Source organism: Rhagoletis pomonella, unplaced genomic scaffold (assembly GCF_013731165.1).
Source record: "Rhagoletis pomonella isolate Grant_MI unplaced genomic scaffold, Rhpom_1.0 Rhpom_scaffold_00007, whole genome shotgun sequence".
In the NCBI taxonomy this organism is placed as follows: domain Eukaryota; kingdom Metazoa; phylum Arthropoda; class Insecta; order Diptera; family Tephritidae; genus Rhagoletis; species Rhagoletis pomonella.
This window is the reverse complement of record NW_023458561.1, coordinates 5,841,319-5,862,824: the sequence shown is the minus strand read 5'-3', so window position 1 is coordinate 5,862,824 and position 21,506 is coordinate 5,841,319. Positions and strand designations below refer to the sequence as shown.

Sequence of the window (21,506 nt, the reverse complement as noted above, 5' to 3'; positions counted from 1 at the left end):
GTAAATATCAATTTTGAGCGAATAATCTCCAGTAGTTACTAAAATATCGCAGTTTTCGTATTTCTGAAAATTACCGTTATATGGGAAGTAGGCGTGGTTATTGAGCGATTTTAAAAATTTTCGGCCATTTGGTATATTATGCGAAGGCCAACAACTGTGCCAAGTTTGGAAGAAATTGGTGCAGCGGTTACCAAGATATACACATGTAACCATAAGTGGGCGTGGCTACGCCCATTTTCCAAAAATTTTATAATATTCTTCTTTTTCGTCTAAAAATTATTGTAAATTTCAATTTTGAGTGAATTATCTTCAGTAGTTACTAAAATATCGCAATTTTCGTATTTCTGGAAATTACCGTTATATGGGAAGTGGGCGTGGTTAAAGTCCGATTTCGCCCATTTTCAATACCAACCTACCTTGGATTAAGGGAAACCTACATACCAAATTTCGTTGAGATATCTCAATTTTTGCTCGAGTTATCGTGTACACGGGCGGACGGACAGACGGACAGACGGACGGACAGACAGACATGGCTTAATCGATTTCTTTTTTCATCCTGATCATTTATGTATACATTTGTCTATATCTATCTCGATTCGTTTTGGCTGTTACAAACAACCGTTATGTGAACAAAATTAATATACCCTTGTGCACAAGTGCGCTCGGGTATAAAAATCAGCGCTATGTAGAATAACAATATGGGTACCAAGTGGGAGAGACAATTCTGAAGAATTTAAAAACAAATTTTTTTGTTTTATTCACTAGGATGAATAGGTAGTGAAAATGCGTTTTAATTGCGTTTTGGAGCAGATATATTCTACGGAAACTCTGCGAATTTCTTTCACTTTTCTGTGTGAACTGGATGTCTTATAATAAAACAAACAACCACGAATACAAACAAAGCCAAAACTACAACAAAAATTATTGCTTTATTGTAAAAAAAAACGAAATTCCTCTGTCACGGGTGTACAACGTTTGTCACAGGTGGGACACGTACGAATTTTTATATGAAAAGGAGCTTTTAGTGTGGTCCATATATAACATAGATTAAGCACTTGCCTAATTTAATATTTTAGACAATTTTACAAAAAGCAGCTGAGTTCTAATATATATTTTTTTACCAAACACTTGAATTATGAATCGCAAATTATTTGACAGTGCCTTCCATTAGAGCTGGAAAACTATCGATGGTCGTGGCCTAAACTATCGAAAATGCCGACACTATCGATAGTAATGTCTCGAAATTTTTTAATGCTTGTGTAATTTTAAGTTTTGTGTATACTTTCAATATACAATTTTTTAATTTGTTTTCGTAATAGCGGATATTTTTATTTGTTTTTATGTTTATTTTTTTTATAAAATTTTAACATTTTGTCAAAGTCCAAAAGTCAATTTATTTCGCCTAAATTTCTACATACATAATATGTACATATTTTGATTTGGTACCTTTTACTTTTTTGCAAAAAAAAAAAATCTAATTACAAATGTAGATTGAAAAGTTGCTAAGTCCACTTTTTATGACAACTCATATATTGATACAGGAGGCTAGAGAAGTTAAAAATGTATTGTGCCGAAAAGGATAAAGGGATTTCGTACTATTTATTCTCGTTTAAATTCAATGAAAGGAAAATTTTCTAAGTCTAAAAGAAGCGCCGAAAAATCCGATAAGGGCAAAATACATAGCATGAAATCTTTGAATAAAGTTCGAATCCCTATATGGAGTTTTCTTTCCTTTAAACAGCCAATATGTTGTATTCAATGTTTTGCGAAATGCTTGAAGAAAGTGGCTATAAGAATTTTTTTGTTTCCTCTCCTGCAGGGGCGCACCCATGAATATATTTTAGGGGGGTTTTATATTTCTGAAGATATATCACCGGAAAATACTGAAAATTTTCTTCAGATAATACGCTCTTTAAAATATATTTATGCAAGTTTTATGTACAGTATGTAATAAATAAATAAACGTTTTAAAATTCATAAGCTGCACTTTATTTACATAAGATTAACAGAACTCAAACACTTTTAACCGACTTTAAAAAAAAGGGGAGGATATCAATTCGCCGGAATACGTAACTTTGGACCACGTGAACCGATTTCAATAATCATTTTTTTGTAGAAAGATGGTACCTCAGGGTTCGTCCCGTAATTTGGTTTAGAGATTCGATGATTGGATCATGAAGAAATGAACGGTACCCCTAAATTTGAATATAAGAATTGAAGCCCGTTGTGTTCTTTCCTTAAAAACTACTTGTTTAATAAAAAGTGCTATAAACTCAAGATGCGCTCAACTTTCAAAAATACCTAAGAAAAAATTTTAAATAAGACTCAGTAAAAATAAATTTATTGATTCCATGAATTTTTGCACTTTTATGTTCCTTTTTCGATTTCTGGTTTCTGGCTTTCGATAGAGATGGTGATTTTTCACGATTTCTAATTTTTTTTAATATTTCGAATACCGAAAAAATTAACTGAACTCTCAAGAAAAACCAAAAATTCATATAAAACGAAATTTTCTTCTACCAAAATGTCTTAAATCAGTTTGCAGCTCTCAAGAAAAAAATGATCGTATATTCATTTCCTCATGAAAATTTACAGCAAAAGCAAAGCGCTTTTTCAAGCAACAGAAATTATAATAAATATTTCTTATAATTTCCTTGAGAGCTGGATTCTTAGCTTTAAGATACAGTTTGTATTTGAGGTTATTAGCTTTAGGGGGGGTTTGAACCCCAAAACCAACCCCTTGTGTGCGCTAATGCTCTCCTGTAACATTTTTAAAATAGGACTTAGCAACTTTTCACTCTAAGCTAGCGATATATGTTTTAATAAACAACAAAAAAAAAATACAATTTAATAAATAAAAAAATATCACCCTTTCCACTAGTTTTTGAATTAGCGCAAAAAATTGGCAAAAATCAAGCTACATTTTTGCAGCACGCACCACAGAACTCATAAGCTTACGGCGTAAATTTGCAAATATGTATCACCAACGGCAGCAAATATATGTAAATTTGCTACAAATTTCTCACTTCACCATAGAATATGGTAGTTAAAATTGGTGTGGCAAACTCCTTGATCTCAGTGGTGAACTCTCGCATCTCAGATCTTCTAATTAGTACTTGAAAAAATGTTACTTAACATTTGCGCCTTCTCATTAAATTAACATTCTCTGGTTACATCGCGAGCATTAGCATTTATTAAAAAGCGAGGTAAAAAGGCAATTTCCACAAAATCCATTCCCTTATAATGACTTTTGCTAAAATTTCAAAATCAAAAGTTATCAAAACAAATTCTATGGGGCTGAGAAATATTATTTTCCACTTTTTACTCCATTTATAAAAGCGTGGTATATTAAATATTTTTATTTTATTTTATATATTTATCTATAAAAAAAACAACAGATAGAGAACAAGTGTCTGTAAATAAAATGTATCTTTCGAGTTTTATTAACAGGATAAATGAAAAACTTTTGGTTTCTACACAAAGTTTCAGAAATATAGGAGCGACTATAACGTTAAAGACCAAAATTTTTACTATATATAGATATGTATATAGCTATTTTAGTTTTTCATTTCAATTAAATTTTGCGATGGAATCTTGTTCTGTATTCAAAACTGAAGATAAGTGTGTCACCATTCTGGACCAAAAACACGTATCGTAAATACAGCGATATGAACTACATACAAATTATTACTTGCCTGCTGTTAGTAGAATTAATGCTCGTATTACTGCGTGAACGTCTTGATATAATGGAGTCTCCGCAATTTACAACATTCCCTTTGCTTATCGAGAAATGCCTCAATCGGTAAAGATCATCACTAGCACGTGGATTATATGGCCGGTCAGGAAGAGAGCATACGCGTGGTCGTATGTGATCTGGAACTGTGAAATAATAAACAAATTTAGTTGTAAAAATTTAAAGAAAACATTCGATAATTACCTGGAAGCTCAAGGAAGTTTGAGGTTCGGCGTTGTTGGCCGCGTTTTGATACTTGAAAGGCCAGTGGCCCTATATCATCGTTTGAAAAAACAGATGTGTTACTAATCATAGAGTCCCGAGAATTGCGCCGACTAGCTAAGTAAGCTAGTCCCCCTTTGGAACTTCCTCTTCGTCTAGGCTTATTACCTAAAGAGTGAGAGTCGTCAAGAGTTCTTTGCTTGGGTGGACCACCTTCGGAATGTTTGGTCAAATCACTGGTTGATTTACGGTGTCGCAACGACGTAATACTGTCTGAATAAGTACGATCTAACGTTGAATGAGAGCTATGGAGTACCTATAATGCCAAATATTACACTTACTTAACATCATTGTAATAACTTAGCTTCATTTCCTCACCTGATAGCAGGGATTAGAAGTTATATGAATGCCATGACGGCGATGTTTACTTTTTCCACGTTGATCTGAAGGGATCATTTCACTAGAAATACTTTTCTTCGAAATGCAATCAGTTTTGTAAGTTTCGGAGAAACTGAAAGAAGTAGTAGCCGTAGCGATTGTACTATTGGTGTCATTCGACTCAAGGGAGAGTTGAGTACTCTCTGTGACGCAGGAATCTCTTTTCATGTAGAAATTTCCACTGTTCAAGCAATTCTCGTCAATTTGAGGCATTTCCCACCCCAGTGGTTTTGTATCTTCGCTGCCATGATTGCTGTCATGGAAGCGTAAACCTATGTCTAATGGTGAGGTACGTCTATGATTTTTTGAATTTTGCCTTCTTGGCCCAAAAAATGTTGGTGATCCTGGCATCTGCGGTGGAGTACCGAAGTACTCTTCACTATTCATTTGATAGGACTTAGAAGTTACATCACCCTCAGGAGATATGGGCTCGTAATATTCAAATTTTTTATAAAAAGGATCCACTACAGGGCTAATGGCTTCAAACACGAACTTCCTCGGAGAATTAGGGCTTCGTCGAGGTGATGCTGTCGCAGGGCCACTTAAAAAGCTAGAAGAAGAAGGAGAATCCACCGAATTACCTCGCGAAGATATGTCTTTCGGACTACGTGAGCTAGAAGTGGGCGTTTGATAATAAGATGGCGTGGAGGAGGCATCATCACAGCTGTCATTAGCAAAAGTAGTTGTAATTTTTGGGCTTCTAGGTGGGTTGTCATCGGTAAAGCCAACATTTCCATTTCTACTACTTATTACGGCAGTCTCTGAGTAAAACACATGAGAACTACGCGCCGAGGGACCTTGTGGTGCGGGACCAGAAGGATCATATGAGTTCACGATTTTCACGGCTAAACATCTGAAATTGTAAATCATGAAAACAACTTGTCAAATTTATATATGTTTATTGCAAAACAGTTTATATCAATTGTCTGAACGCGCCTGTTAATCATTCAACGTGAACCGATAAAGGTAGGCAGTTTCATCTTATATTTTGGCGGTAAAACGATTTACAGATGCATTAAGTCATCATTTAAGCGCAAGAAGTAATTATTGGCCTATGTATTTTTAGCCATGCATAAAGGCATGCAGTTAGTCTAGACTTAATTTAGGTAACGTAACGTAATATAATGCCCAACACAATATATTTTTGTTCAGGAATTTTGATGTAGATCTTACATTTAGATATGGATGCCATGCTCAAACGTTGTAGTTGCAATTTTTAGAGCTTCACAAAAACACTTATTGCAGGAGAACTAATAAAGCGATTCCAAAGAAGAATGCGGCGTTTTAAAGGTAAAATTCCAGATTTATTTTTAGATTCTGCTTTGTTATCAGTTTGGTTTCTGTCGTAGAAACAAGGATAAACATTGGCTTATTTTGGGGTCAATTTTGAGTCTTTAAAGTGCTCTACCAACTTAGGGTTTGCAGATATAACTCTAATTTTTGGAATATAAGTTACCTAAGGCAATATAAATATTATCGTGTCCAAATTTTATATAAATTATTCAAAAATTGAGCATTTTAGGCAAACAATTTTTGAAAAATTAACTATTTTTTCATTACGAAAATGCTCGAAAACCGCTCGAATGATTTGGTTTTCGTCTTCTTTAATCAAAAATTCAAGTTTTTCCTTTCGTTTCGTATCTATATTAAAAGTAAAAATTGGAAAATTTTTGTCGTGCATGGCTGTATTAAATATACATAATTTTATAACCCTGTAGAAAATTTCAGGAGTTCAAAGCCCTTCCGCAAGGCCTTCCTGAGAGTCAAGAGGCTTTCTACTCTACATTCCTTTTTCGTTTCTTTTTTGTATGGACTGGCATCAATTCATTTTTTCAAATTATTGTTGCTTTTCCACAATAAATTTTCATTAAAAAACGGCCTCGAGCTCAATAAAAATTGTTGAATATAATTGTTATAAGGCCAAAAAATAACAAAAACAAATAACTTAAGGACGAGCACACCTAAAAGTTAAACATTCTAAAAATAGAATTATTAGCAAAATCCTACAATACCAACAACCACATGATCAAGTGAATTGCAGCGGAATAGCTGCGCTTGATTGTGTTGGTATAAGAAAAATGAAAATAGTGGAAAAAAGGAAACGATAATTTGCAAGGCGTACTTAGCAAGGTGCATAGGCAACTGGCTGAGTCAGTGGGATCGTCGGTTCGAAGCCTACTGAAAGAAGTCTGATGAGAAAATGTGGTGATTTCCGAAATAGCTATCACTTCTACCGTTTTTTCAAATTATTGTTGCTTTTCGACAATAAATTTTCATTAAAAAACGGCCTCGAGCTCAATAAAAATTGTTGAATATAATTGTTATAAGGCCAAAAAAGTAACAAAAACAAATAAAATAATGTAAAAAAAAAAATATTTTTTTAAAAACAAGCTTTTATTTAACATGTACAATCAAAGGAATAAAATAAAGTAGTGTAACAAAAGATTTTTTAGTCAGAAAATTTTGTCAAAACTGCACTAAAATGAATAAAATAAAATAAGGTCTCGTTAAAGTTACTAAAAGCCATTTAGTGAAAGGAGTTATTCAAACTCTAATGAAAATTACTAACAATTTGTACTAATTTACTTCGTTTTTAAAAAAGCTTGGCGGCGAATTCAGCGTACATGCATAATTGGTTAGGTATGTATATGTATGTATGCAGATTGTTGTTGTTGTTGTAGCAGCATACAAGTTCCCCAAAAGATTTTTGGGGAGTGTTGCTGGAGTGACAGTCCTTGGCCAGATATAAATCTGGGTCGTTCCGGTTACGTAGACCCGACTGTCGTGGGAACGTATGTATGCAGATATTAAATGCCGGTTTGCTATTCGCGCGACAAACTTTTTTAAAAACGAAGTAAATTAGTACAATTGTAATTAGTACAATTGTTAGTAATTTTTATTAGAGTTTGAATAACTCCTTTCACTAAACAAATCATTTGAGTGGCAAGACTGATAGAGATTTCTGTCACTGGCTACCAACAAGTTTCTATCAAATTCTAAAGGGCAGTGTGAAAAATCTGATGTAAACATTTGTGTACATGTGACCTTCCGTCTTCCTCTAACTTATGGCCTTATTTAATGGTCTCTTTTTAACCAACGCAAAATTTGCAAATGTGTTAGTAAGATAAATGAGACGGAAGATCACATGTACACATGTACACAAATGTTAACATCAGAATTTTCACACTGCCCTTTAGAATTTGATAGAACCTTGTAGGTAGCCAGTGACAGAAATATCTATCAGTCTTGCCACTCAAATGCTTTGTCAAATGATAGTCACTGTTCTTGCAGGGTAGTAACTTTAACGAGACTTTAACTTATTTTATTTTATTAATTTTAGTGCAGTTTTGACAAAATTTTCTTGCTAAAAAATCTTTTGTTACACTACTTTATTTTATTCGTTTGATTGTACATGTTAAATAAAAGCTTGTTTTTAAAAAATATTTTTTTTTACATTATTTTTTTTTTGTACTTTTTAGTTTAATTTTATATAACCCGGACATAATATTTTTATTTAGGATTCACTCTTCATTTATAAGCATAGTACATTTTATATAAGCGGCGTATAGAAATAACACAAGGTTATCACCTAATTAATTCAAAACAATTTGTACGAAATTAGGGAACTTGTTAACATGGTTTTATTTTTAAACGTTTAAATATTACATCCTAATCTATGCATTTCTGTCAATGCCTCATTGTTACAAGGAGTTTTTCCGGTGAGTTTGAGCTATCGAGTTCTTCAATAAGAAGACCATCTAAGGATTTTACTCTGCTTAAAGCAACGTACGCTCGTCCTGCAGCGAAAATTTTGTTTCCTAAAGGCCTGTATGCAGCTCTCAAGAAAAGCAAAAACTCCATATAAAATGACGTACAAGAAACGGCTAAGAAATTTTGTCCAGTCAAACTTCCTTAAGGCAGTACGCAGTTCTTAAGAAATTTACTACGCTCTCTACTACGGTTTTCTAAAGTTGTTTGTGAAAAAAGAGCACAAGGCAACCCAGGTTTGCAACAGAAATATATGCCCGTTCCATTATTTCTTGAGGAAAGAGTGCGGCAACATGCTGTGAAGTATCAAAAATGTCAAAATTCCTTGGACACACACATGAAATAATGGCAAATTTTTCTTGACCGTTTTCTTGAGAGCTGCATACAGGCCTTAAATAAACAACGGCACGTTCAACAGTGCTACCCTGCATTTTGTGCACAGTGAATGACCAGCATAGTACGATTGGTAACACTCTCCGTTCTGCCGTACCGTAACTATATTTAGCTGGGAACTGTATCGGTTTTGGTTGGTGATATGAGTTCCGTTGGCACCGAAATCTACCTCAACTGATGGTATGTCAGTATCATAACATAGGGAGCTGCGAAAATGTTAAAATTTAACGCTAAGTGCATAGTATACATTTATGTTGTATGTTTGTTGTATATGTGGAGATTCTTGCAAATTATTTTCAAATTAGCAACTTCCCTGTCCTCATACAATGCATTTTGTTAATGCCCCACGTCCAAAAAATATCGCGTACCGTTAACACCAAAAAATTTGACCGAAATGGTACACAAAAAGGAGTCACATGTGACTCATGAACTTATTTCAACACGCTTTCGTGAGTCACATATGACTCATTGGACAGGGAAGTTGTTAATACTCACACTAGCAAATACCCGGCGTGCTTTGCGACGCCTCGTGAGTAATTTTGCATCAAAGTTAAGGAGAAACCGTATTGAAACTCAAATGGGAAAACCTCTTCAGGGGAAGAATTTTGCCTTTATTAGTATCCATAATTCATCTTACCGGCCATTGTAACCCTAGTACATATGTATGTACATATAATGTGTTGTGATCGTTTGGTAATAATAATAAAAGGAACATTGAAACCAAGAAGACTTATTTTACTAATGCTTAATTGGCAATTATTGCCAAATTATATAATTCTGGATAATTCCGTACCAACTCGATTATTTTTCCCTCCATATCAAACAAAACTTGCAATAGAATACCGTCAGCTCGTCAGTGAAATACACAAACAAATCTTTGCCGAGTTAACTACATTCTAAAAATTTTTTGTTTAAATTTAAGCATATTAAAAAAGGTAACCAGTTTCCTCTCTTAATGTATGCAAATTTGCACAACGTGTTAATCAATTTAAATACTGCTTTTTAACTTTTACTTACCATATGTGTGGCGTAGAACAAATTTGAAATTTTTTTGTTGAATTCTAAACACTTAAGGCCAAATTCACAGTGCGTTGTTAACTCAGAATAGGCAGTTAACTACAGATTTTCAGTACAGCACTGTGAATTTGGCCCTTAGGGCCGTTAATTTAACTATTTCAAAGTATAGTTAAATCATTAGTTAAACTAAACTACAAAAATTTCTATAGAATTTGCTTAGTGTTCACAATTACACAATTTACACATCAAGTATTTAAAATTTGCTCTAAAAGGTTTTTGTTTAAAGCAACGCATATTAAGAGAGGTTACCAGTTTCTTCTCCTAATGTGTGCAAATTTAGACACCGCGTTAATAAAATTAAACACTGCCTGTTTACTTTTGCATACCAAATTTGTCGCGTAGAGCATGATAAAAACATAGCAAGGTAGAACCGTTCTCTCAATTTGTCGGCCATGATTTTTTTTGAAGTTTGCTAACATTTTAAAATCATATAAAAGTGAAAATAAAAAATTGAAATTGTTCGAAATTGTTGTTGCTTGAGATTTAAAATGAAAATGTGTGTGTGAGTTTGTGAGTAAATTTAAAAATTAAATTGTTTGGAAACGTCAAGAATTTTAAAAGTGACTCTCAGCGGTTCTACCTTACTATATTTTTATCATGGCGTAGAGTAGGGATGCACAGCAGAGGTGCACGCAGTCGACGTCGCGGGCAAACTGCGCGCACGCGAGCGTGCTAGGCGAGGTGAAGTGAGCTGTACAGAAATGGCATCGTAAACATATTAACCACTACACACTTATTTTCAAGTAAAAATGTGTGTATGAATGTGTACTTTTGCGACAACTGAGCCAGTGTGGCATCAGGCCACCAGAAAAAGCCAATTTTTTCCAAAACAAAAGCGCCAAGTTTTTATTATCATGTTTAATAATTTTTTTGATTCAGTAAAAAGTGTATATACATATCCATTTCCTCACGTTTTTATTAATAAATTAATTTCAATACATTTATAACAACGCAAAACATATTTAATTTACCTATTCCTCACATTTTATTCAGTAAATGAATTCCATCTCAATGTAGAATATTAGTGTATAGTGTATACATACACACATAATCTACCTATGCATTCGGTGTGCTTAAATTAAAAAGGCATCACTAAATACCGCACCAAGCATTAAATTCCAATTATTTTGGCTTTTTGGTTTCCCAAAAGCACTAAATTTAGTGAAAATGCACGACCTCGGCAACAGTGAGCTGAGCACATCAATGCTCAAACAGTGATGCCAGACCAAGTATTGAGTAAATGCGCTATGTATATTTTTCTTTTAAAGTAGAAGTTCTAATTGGCAAGAGTATTGATTTTTGGTTCTTACATAGAACACTGATAAGATTCACAAACTTACCTTAGGACTTAATTAAAATAATCAACATTATTTGTAGACGAATATATTTGTGTTCGTATGAAATAATAGCTTATGTCGGGAGGCTGGCTTTAGTAAAATGTACCATTTCCTATATTCTTTAATCACAAGGAATTTTTAAATTAAACTTTATACGAATATTGACTTGCTAGCATCGCCATTAACATTACCGTCTTTTACGTTTATTTTCCAAGAGTTCTTCAACTCGGCGCCAGTGAGTCTTTCGCAATCGTATGCTGCGAATGGTTCATTATACTAAAGCCAGTCTTCCGACATAAGCTACTATTCCATACGAACACAGATATGTATACCACCTAATAGGCTTGTAAAAAGCCCAATACCCAAATCCCTCGCATGAGTTATTATCGGTAAAAAATTGGGTACGCTCAAATCTGGCATCGCTGCAGCAAGTACAGCGCCAGTGAAACAGTGTTGATTTTTGATTTTAAGTACAATTTCAACATCAAAAATACTTTTTGTACCAAACGCTAAAATCTCTTCTAGCACTTTGATTCTTCATCCGTATACACTTAAGTATATGGATATACCTATATTTCATATTTGCTACAAAACGAAATTATGAGTTGTAATTTTGAATGTAAACGTGATTGTGAACAGTAATATTAGTGATGTGCGTTATGGTGATTGCGATTTCTTATCACCGGCGGGTGAAATATCCCTCATCGCTATTTATTTTGAAAAAATCTTTGGAAATGCAATTTACCTAATGGCGATCCTGCAGAAATAGAAGTAATTGAGCAATTCGGAGGTTGGAAGTAAAAAAATTTATGTAAATTCCATGCGTTGAAATTATAAATTTCCCTTGAGGATTTCCATTTTATCGATAGTGATCTCATTTTATGTTCATTAATATGAACTGACCTATATAGTGTATTAATGTTTTATCATCATTGTCTTCATCTTTGACAAAATTACACGGTCACCCGGTAATTATTTTATTTTTTAAATAATTTTAATTATTTTTTTTATAAAATTGTAGCTCATTTTCAAACAAAAACCTTATTTTGGGTTAACAATTTTGTAGCCCATTCATTCTAGTATAATAAGGTGCAAGTTTGAAGTGTCTAGAATTGAAATTTGAATTTTTCTGTTTGCGGTGTTGCGCACTTTCTTCCATATAACGAACGTTCGCATTTTATGTTATATGGATGAATGCGCGTGTAGCGTTGTTGTTTTTTATTCCAATATTTTAAATTAAGCTTTATTTTATAGTTTTTCATAGACAATGATAAATGATGTACACAAATTTCAGTATTGAAAAAAAGTGCAACACCTTCAACGAAAAAAGTTCTCAAAAATCTACGCGAATTGAATGTACTATCTCGATCAGTTAAACATCTCGGACTCGCCCACCCCTAAAAATAATTATTTTAATCTAAAGTATATATTAAATGATATTTAATATTTGCTTTAGAGATGAAACTTCGACAAATTTGTTTAAGCAAAAATGTTAAGCGCATATTTAGAATGTGGAAGCGAGATTCTTCTGCTTGCGTTTCTATGTTTATATCATTTATCAGTTTAAGCACATACGATTAAATGTAAAAAAAAAATATTTTTAATTGCGGATCCGAAAGAAATATTTATTAGTTGCATTGAGTTACGCAAAAATAGTGCCGCAAATCAATCGATTGTGCTGAAGGTGCCGGCTGCTTCCGAAAGGGCCGAAAATGGCACAATGCACGCTCATTTTCCATCACTGTCACACATACAATCTCACTATTCCGTTGACTTCGTTTTCCCCTTCCGATAACTTTTTGCTTCCGCGCTTGCCCAGCACCGCTGTGCAAAGCTTTGCACGCGCAGTCGCCCGCGACACATATGTGCTGATTTGGTCATCCCTAGCGTAGAGCATTTCATTTTTATATTTTAAACACCTAATGTTAAAAAATCCAGTCTTGAACATCTTATGCCTATACTTACACAAATTTTGTTTGAAAATAAACACTTCTCAGTAGCAGTCTTACATGCACTTACATGCACTGACAGTAAAAAACAGCACTGTGCCGGACGGTCTGAGCAACTCTATTTGTGACTGGGGCAACGATATTATATTTTTCACTCACACTGATAGGTATGGCACTGATAAGTGTAGATAGACTTTTATTGTAAAAATCACCCATATAATTGATTTGAGGTCGATAAATAAACGCAGATCTAATTCCGATTGCAGGCATCATTCCTATTCGAGCCGCCGTTACTATTCCCCGATTACTTGCCATTGCCCTTGTGACTCTCGTTTGTCTTGACAAATTTCTTTTAGCTTTAGGCATTTTTAAACACTTCTGTTTTTTTTTATATTTAGCTACGAAATTCCACTTTGTATAAGCCAAAAAACTCAGTTTTTAACGCACTTGCTAATTTATCAACTTCGCGAAAACAATATGCCGAAGTCCCATGAAGCCCAACAAATAGACATACATGTCATTACAACGTTGGAAAAATGGAATTCGGCTAGATAGAGGCAGGATTCCCATAAAAACAGGGCTAAAGTACTTTACCATATCAATTCTAATTTGAACATAGTTATGCACATACATATGTATGCATGTATTCAAGTCTAACGCAATTGATTGTATGTAGATTTGTTGAAGTGCAATGGGGTATTGGAGTGCAATGGGGTATAGTCATTGCGCTGGGTATGCAGTTACAGTTGCATGGCTATACTCAATCCCGACTCTTGCGTCCTCGTTCGCGCACTCTGGGCAACGTGAGCAACCCATGTGCGAGATGCGGTAACCAATCCGAGTGGAGCCTTGGGTCACGGCAGAAAGAGAGGGAGCTTCGGTGGGGCCACTCTGACTTATTCGGTTTAAGGGCTCACTGAAGTCTGCAGCGTCTGTTCACCAGTAGGTGCGGCTGCAAGCGGGTGTCTGCTTGGAGCAAGCGGCTCGCTATATAAACGTGTATTTGGTTGCGAAACCACCCCCATCCCAGCAATGGGTTGTGCGCTGGGCTTGGGACCCGCCACGTAAAAACCACTTCCAGTGAAGAAGCAAGGCAAAGCCTCGGATGAGAGCCCCCCTTATGATGACGACCACGGCAAATGCTTAAAGGACTACGATTTGAGGGCATGCACCTGGAATGTCCGGACCCTTAATGGGGAAGGTGCCTCTGCCCGGCTGGTTGATGTCCTCGTAAGGACAAAAGCTGACATCACCACCATCCAAGAAATGCGTTGGGCGGGGCAAGGCAAACAATGTCTGGGGCCTTGCGACGTCTACTACAGCTGCCATGTAAAGGAGCGAAAATTCGGAGTTGGAATTGTGGTGGGAGAGAGACTCCGTCGCCGAGTACTGTCATTCACCCCGGTGGACGAGCGTCTAGCCACAATCCGCATCAAAGCGAGATTCTTCAACATCTCGCTCATCTACGCCCATGCCCCGACGGGAGAGAAGGATGAGGCATCCAAGGATCTCTTCTATGAGCGCTTGGAGCGCACGTACGAGCGCTGCCCCCGTCATGATACCAAAATCGTGCTTGGCGACTTCAATGCCAGGGTGGGCAAAGAAGGGATCTTTGGAACCACCGTCGGAAAATTCAGCCTCCACGACGAAACGTCCGACAACGGATTGAGGCTGATCGACTTCGCCGGGGCCCGAAACATGGTAGTATGCAGTACTAGGTTCAAGCATAAAAAGATCCATCAAGCTACCTGGCTGTCTCCGGATCGAAAAACGAGAAACCAAATCGATCATGTTGTGATAGACGGAAGGCACGCTTCCAGTGTTTTAGACGTACGCACACTCCGAGGCCCAAACATCGGCTCGGACCACTATCTTGTTGCAGCCAAGATATGCACCCGCCTCTGTGCAGCAAAAAATGTACGCCCAAATATGCAAACAAAGCTTAACGTCGAAAAGCTGCAATCACAACAGACAGCCAGCGCTTTCGCTACTCGACTCTCACACCTGCACTCAGAGAGCACTCTTCAACAAACCGACATATGCGAGCAGTGGAACCACATTTCCCGCTCATTAAGTACCGCCGCCGAAGAAGTAGTCGGATTTCAGCGAGCCCGAAAGAACAGCTGGTACGATGAGGAGTGTCAGGAAGCTGCAGAGAAAAAATATGCCGCCTACAGGACCACGCTGCGAACGCGCGCTATGTGGGACCGCTATAGGGATCTGAAGAGGGAAGCGAGACGTATTTGCCGCAACAAGAAGAGAGAGGCAAAAATACGTGAGTGCGAAGAGCTTGAAATGCTGGCCGACAGGAGGAATGCCCGAAAATTTTACCAGAGAGTTAGGCGACTTACGGAAGGTTTAAAGACCGGGGCGCACTCCTGTAAGAACAATAATGGCGACCTAGTAACTGATGTCCAGAGCGTACTTAAATTATGGAGGGAACACTTTTCCGCCCTACTAGATGGTAGCAGCACGGAAAGTTGTGGAGAAGAAGAACTCGAGCCCGCAGTCGATGATGACGGAGTCGATGTTCCACCGCCTGACTATGACGAGGTACGTATAGCAATAACGCGGCTGAAAACCAACAAAGCCGCTGGAGCTGACAGCCTGCCAGCTGAGCTATTCAAGTACGGCGGCGAGGAGTTGATAAGGTGCATGCATCAACTCTTGTGCAGAATATGGTCAGATGAACGCATGCCCGACGACTGCTCTGCCCAATCCACAAGAAAGGTGACCCCGCCATTCGCGCCAACTACCGCGGGATCAGCCTTCTAAGCATAGGTTACAAGGTCTTATCGAGCGTATTGTGTGAAAGACTGAAGCCCACCGTCAATGAACTGATTGGGCCTTATCAGTGTGGCTTTAGACCTGGCAAATCCACCATAGACCAGGTATTCACAATACGCCAAATCTTGGAAAAGACTGTTGTGTGTCTACAAATAATTAGTAAGTAAGGTCAGTAATGTAAACACACATGTGACTGCAATATTATATAATAAGAATGCAAGCAAAAAAGAGTTATGACTCATATATATGTCACAAATTGGGCAAAGCGTTAGCGGCCACTTGCTTTGTCGAAACGATCATATTGCAGCTTGCACATGTGGGTCACTTTTGTGAAGACATTTGTAATGTTGTATTTTCTGAAGACGATGAACTCTGTAGAGCAACTGTGAAACGATTGGTTTCACAATTGATATTTCTCAATATATGAGAAGTCAATATAAATTTAATTAGAGTAAAAGAAAAGCAATGAGACTTTACAACAAGAACATTTAGAAAATGCAAAACTACAAAAAAAAAAAAATAAATTATGATTGGTCACAATATGAAAATGTTGGAAAAGTAACTGAAAAGTGGGAGTGTCTTAGATTTAAGGAGAAATGTAAAATTTATTATAAAAGCAGTGTTTGTGCACTGAAATAAACAGACTTGTTTTGAATCAAGAATCGGCAGCATTGCCTCGTTTTTCTAACTTGTCTCATCAATAAAAATAGGCCTTGAGGCCATCATCCTTTTAGCGTGGCTCGCTTAAAAGCCAAAAGTTAAAAATACTAAAATAGGGAAATGAATCAAAAATCAAACCTAACATGGCGATCCTGCCAAATTGGCACAAAATGACATCTGCCGTTGTAGCATTTCTGTTATTGGAAGAATGCTGTTTTGCGTTGCATTTTTATGATTTCCCCTAGTTATGAACAAATATATGAGTAATTAATATTTGTTTTTATAAAATAAACCTCCATTTACTCACATTTTTACAAAAAGTCAAACTGCAAGGAATAAAAACTAAAAAACCAATAAATTTAAATAAAAAAAATTAAACTTAATAAAAATTATATTCATGTCGGATCAATATTCAAAAGAAGATCTGGACAACCTGTTTGAACAGCTGAACCACCCAAGATCCCTCGAAGAAGAAAATATAGATGATGAATATGTCCCTGAAGCACTGACGACAACGTCATCCACACCAATATCAAAATACGTCTCAACTCCGCTCACGGCTGGACCTAAGCCATTAACAATAGAAGCTTACAGAAAAAGACAGATTAAAAATGATAGCACAGAGCATAGTGCACCAAAACGAAAAACCAGAGGAGGTAAGGCGGTGAAACTACGAAGGAAGATTGCTAATTGCGGAACTGATAGAATTAAAGAAAAATAAACATAACAACTGAGGCGTGGTTTGGACAATTCTTCCAAAAGCCAATGAACAGCAGCAGAAAATCACCATGAACAACAATAACAACAATATCAACAATAGCAGCAGCAGCAACAACATTTTAATAAATAATATAATAGCATTTATTTCGAGTGTTTTTATATTAATTGTAATCATATATTTTATAAATAAGCATTGTAAGACTTATGTTAAAAAACAAATAATTAAAAATATGAATTTAAATAATAGTGTTTAAAAAAAATAAATAAATAAAATTTGAAAATAATAACAATTAAATTTTACTTAAATGAAGATGAAAAAGCTTGTTACAATATGCTTTTAACAAGGATGTTTTGGTGAAATGTTAAATAAAATAAATATTTAAAAATAACATCTATCATAAATGAAAATTATACATAATAAATAAATGGAAATAGAATATGCTTCGAAGATACTTGCGAATTTAAAAAAGAGTCCAAACAGAACTTATACAGACGAATACATAGACAAGACTTTAAAGGACTTATTAAATGTACGACAGAAAATAGTAAAAAAAGAAGAGGAGTATGAATTTGATTTGCTTTTAGGAAGAATAAAATCACTTTTAAAACACAAAGTTGACGAAGTTAAGACAAAAATGTCAAAATTTGATTTAGTAACTGCTTCCAAGCTAATTCCGGAATTTCAAGGGGATTATCCAGAAGTAAACAATTACCTTGGTTTAATTGAATTCTATCACGACACCTTAGAGAATGAGCAGCAGATACAATTATTAATTAAATTCGTTTTAGCTACAAAGCTATCAGAAAAAGTAAAAAATAAAATTCTGACAGAAGCCAAGCCTACTACATTCGAAGACTTTAAAAAACTACTCAAACAAACATATAAATCATATAAAACAACCTCAAATATTCACAGTGAATTATCACAAACACATCAAAGAGGTTTGAATGTGAATACTTTTGGGTCTAAAATAGAGAACTTGTTAGCATCATTAAATGAATTGCAGATAAGTGAACAAGGTGAAACAAATAGAGAAATAATAGTTAAACTTAATGACCAAATTGGTTTGACAACTTTCAAGAATGGTTTAGAAGAGCCATTTAAATCAGTAGTTTTGGCGGCAAGACCAACAAAACTATCTGACGCGATTAAAATAGCTTTAGAAGTAGAAACAAAACCTAAGCAGAATAATTTTGTACATATAGCCACATGAAATAGAAGAAATTTTACGAGCAATTACAGGTCCTATAATAATAATAGAAATTTTAATAATAGAGATCAGAGAAATAATGAACATGGCACTAGAAACTCAAATAATAATTACAGTAGGAATTTCAGCCATAATAGAAACAACACTAGTAATAGAGGGTTTAATAATAACAGAGGAGGAAGTAACAATTATGGTAGAAATAATAGAAATAATAACCAAGGAAACAGAGGTTATAATAATAACAATAGAGATGCCAACCGGGAAACGGGGGTACCCCCGGTGGCGAAAAACCGGGGAGTACTCAACAAAGAAAGTAATTAGTGTAAGTAAAAATGAAGAACTTTCAAATTATATTAGAGTTAAAATAGGTAATAACGTTATATCATTATTAATTGATACAGGTGCAGATATATCATTATTAAAAGAAAATTTAGCTAATAGTTATATAGATAAAAGTGACATTTGTCAAATAAGCGGAATAAATGGGGGAATGACAAACTCGTTAGGAGTTGCAAAAATTACGCTATTATGGGAGGATAAGGAAATAGTACATAAATTTCACATAATGTTAGAAAATTCAAATTTATTAGCAGATGGAATATTAGGTAGAGATTTCTTAACAGAGCGTAGCTGTAAGATTGATTATGAAACGTATACACTAACAATATCGCAAGTTGATGATGATGATCTGATAATACCAATGAAAATGCAAACGAAAACAGTTAAAAACATAAAAATATCTCCAAGAACAGAAACAGTAATAGCTGTAGATATTGATGTAGATGAAGAAAGCGTAATATGTGGGAAAGAAATAAGAAAAGGGATATTTGTTGCAAATACCATTATTCCGTCAGAAGGAATAAAGCATATAAAATTTTTGAATACAACTGAAAAGGAAGTAAATATATCAAAATTAACACTAGGTATAGATAAACTTAAAAATTATGATATACTACATTTCAAAAATACTTTAACCGATGAAAGCAGGTTCCAAAAAATTCAAAAAGAAATTCAAATAGATAAGCTAGATAAGGAAGCTTCAATATTAGAAATCTGTAAAGATCATCAAAACATTTTTCATTTAGATGGAGAAATTTTGACAAAAAATAATTTTTATGAGCAAAAAATTGGAACAACGGACAAAACACCAGTTTACATTAAAAACTATCGAATACCACACTCCAGTTTACAAGAAATAGAAAAACAAGTTGACAAACTATTAGACGAAGACATAGTTGAACCTTCCGTTAGCCCATACAATTCACCCTTGTTAATAGTACCAAAGAAGAGCGCGGGGGAAGAGAAAAAATGGAGACTAGTAGTTGATTATAGATATTTGAATAAAAAAGTTTTAGATGACCAATTTCCATTAACCAGGTTAGAAGATGTACTTGATAAATTAAGTAAAGCGAAGTATTTTTCGACTTTAGATATGACAAGTTCATTTCATCAAATTCCACTACATCCAAAATCGAGACCATTAACAGCCTTCTCAACAGATTCAGGTCATTTCCAATTTAAACGTCTGCCTTTCGGTTTGAAAATCTCAACAAATAGTTTTCAAAGAATGCTTTCAATTGCACTTAGTGGTTTACAAGCATCAGCATTTTTATACGTTGATGATATAATAGTTTTTGGAGCTAGTTTAAAAGAACACAATAGGAATCTTGTAGAAGTTTTTAAAAAGTTACGTAATATAATACGGGCTTACACAGTGATTACCTAAGGTACTCAGTTTTGCGGCATAGTACTTTGCATTAAATAAGAAATGTTATAATTCACATTTATGTAAAATTAAGAAGAATTTAATTAACAATCCTAAATCATTTTATGGTTTCGTAAATTCAAAGCGGAAGGCACATGGTTTTCCGTCCGCTATGCATTATCGCAACACTGTATCTAGCGACAGCCAACTCATTGCCAACATGTTTGCTCGGTTCTTTAGGTCCAATTATTCTGTAGACTTCCCTATAAGTGGAGACTATCCGTACGAGCTTTGTCCAATCAACTCTGCTTATATTCCAGTAATATCTTCCGATGAAGTTTTGCACTCTTTAAAAACCCTAAAAGCGTCATTTAGGCCTGGACCTGATCATATTCCGACCTGTTTTCTTAAAAACTGCGCTGAGAACATCTGCGAGCCTTTAACAACTCTATTCAATTTGTCACTTAAACATGGCGTTTTTCCGTCAGCCTGGAAGGAGTCTTTCATAATACCACTTCACACAAACGGCAGCAGGTCGTCTATAGAAAACTATCGAGGCATAGCGAAACTCTCCGCTATCCCCAAATTATTCGAAGCAATTATTGTTAACCAGCTGACATATTCTATATCTTCTTCAATTACACAATCTCAACACAGGTTTTCTAAAGGAAAATCTACTATGACTAATTTATTGGAGTTTACAACTCATGTCTCAAACGGTTTTAGAGAAAATGCTCATACCGACGTAATTTACACCGATTTCAGTAAAGCTTTTGACAAAGTATGTCACTCGTTACTCATCCGTAAACTCGACCTAATCGGCTTTCAGCCCAGTCTTCTCCAATGGATCTCATCTTACCTCTCTGATAGAACACAAAGAGTTATTGTTAATAATTGTTCTTCCAACATCATTAAAGTTTCTTCAGGAGTTCCTCAGGGAAGCCACCTTGGTCCGATTCTGTTCCTGATATTCATTAATGATATTTCTTCTATAATAAAATATTCAAAAATTTTAATGTATGCTGATGATGTGAAACTTTTTAAAACATTGTCCTCTATCGAAGAAAGGTATTTGTTACAAGCGGATCTGAACAACGTGGTTAGTTGGTGTAATACAAACTATATGCCACTAAACCTTCAAAAATGTAAAGTTATGTGTTTCTCTCGGAGGGCTGTTCAACCAGCTGTTTATTCAATGCCAAATTATAATCTGGAGCAGGTATCCAATTTTGTCGATCTTGGTATCACAATGGATTCCAAACTCAATTTCAACCATCATATTAATGTTACAGTCAATAAAGCCAAAGGCGTTTTTGCATTTGTAAGGCGATGGTCAAAAGAGTTCAAAGATCCTTATGTTACAAAAGCTCTTTTTACCAGTTTAGTTAGACCTATACTAGAATACGGATCTATTGTTTGGAATCCCCGCTACCAAGTTCATTCAGAAAGGATTGAATCAATTCAAAAACAATTCTTGCTTTTTGCATTGCGTAATTTTAACTGGGA

At 35.2% G+C, this 21,506-nt stretch overlaps 1 protein-coding gene across 12 annotated transcripts in view; it reads right to left on the bottom strand.

Annotated features, from left to right (window-relative positions):
* The window catches only part of LOC118742273, a gene marked incomplete at its 5' end in the record, with an annotated part of 156,526 nt that overhangs the window by 117,915 nt on the left and 17,105 nt on the right, over positions 1–21,506 (bottom strand). For all 12 annotated transcript variants that reach the window (XM_036474217.1, XM_036474221.1, XM_036474223.1 and 9 more), the window contains 3 exon segments: positions 3,696–3,879; positions 3,938–4,271; positions 4,334–5,246. In XM_036474217.1, coding sequence (XP_036330110.1) covers positions 3,696–3,879; positions 3,938–4,271; positions 4,334–5,246 — 1,431 coding nt within the window.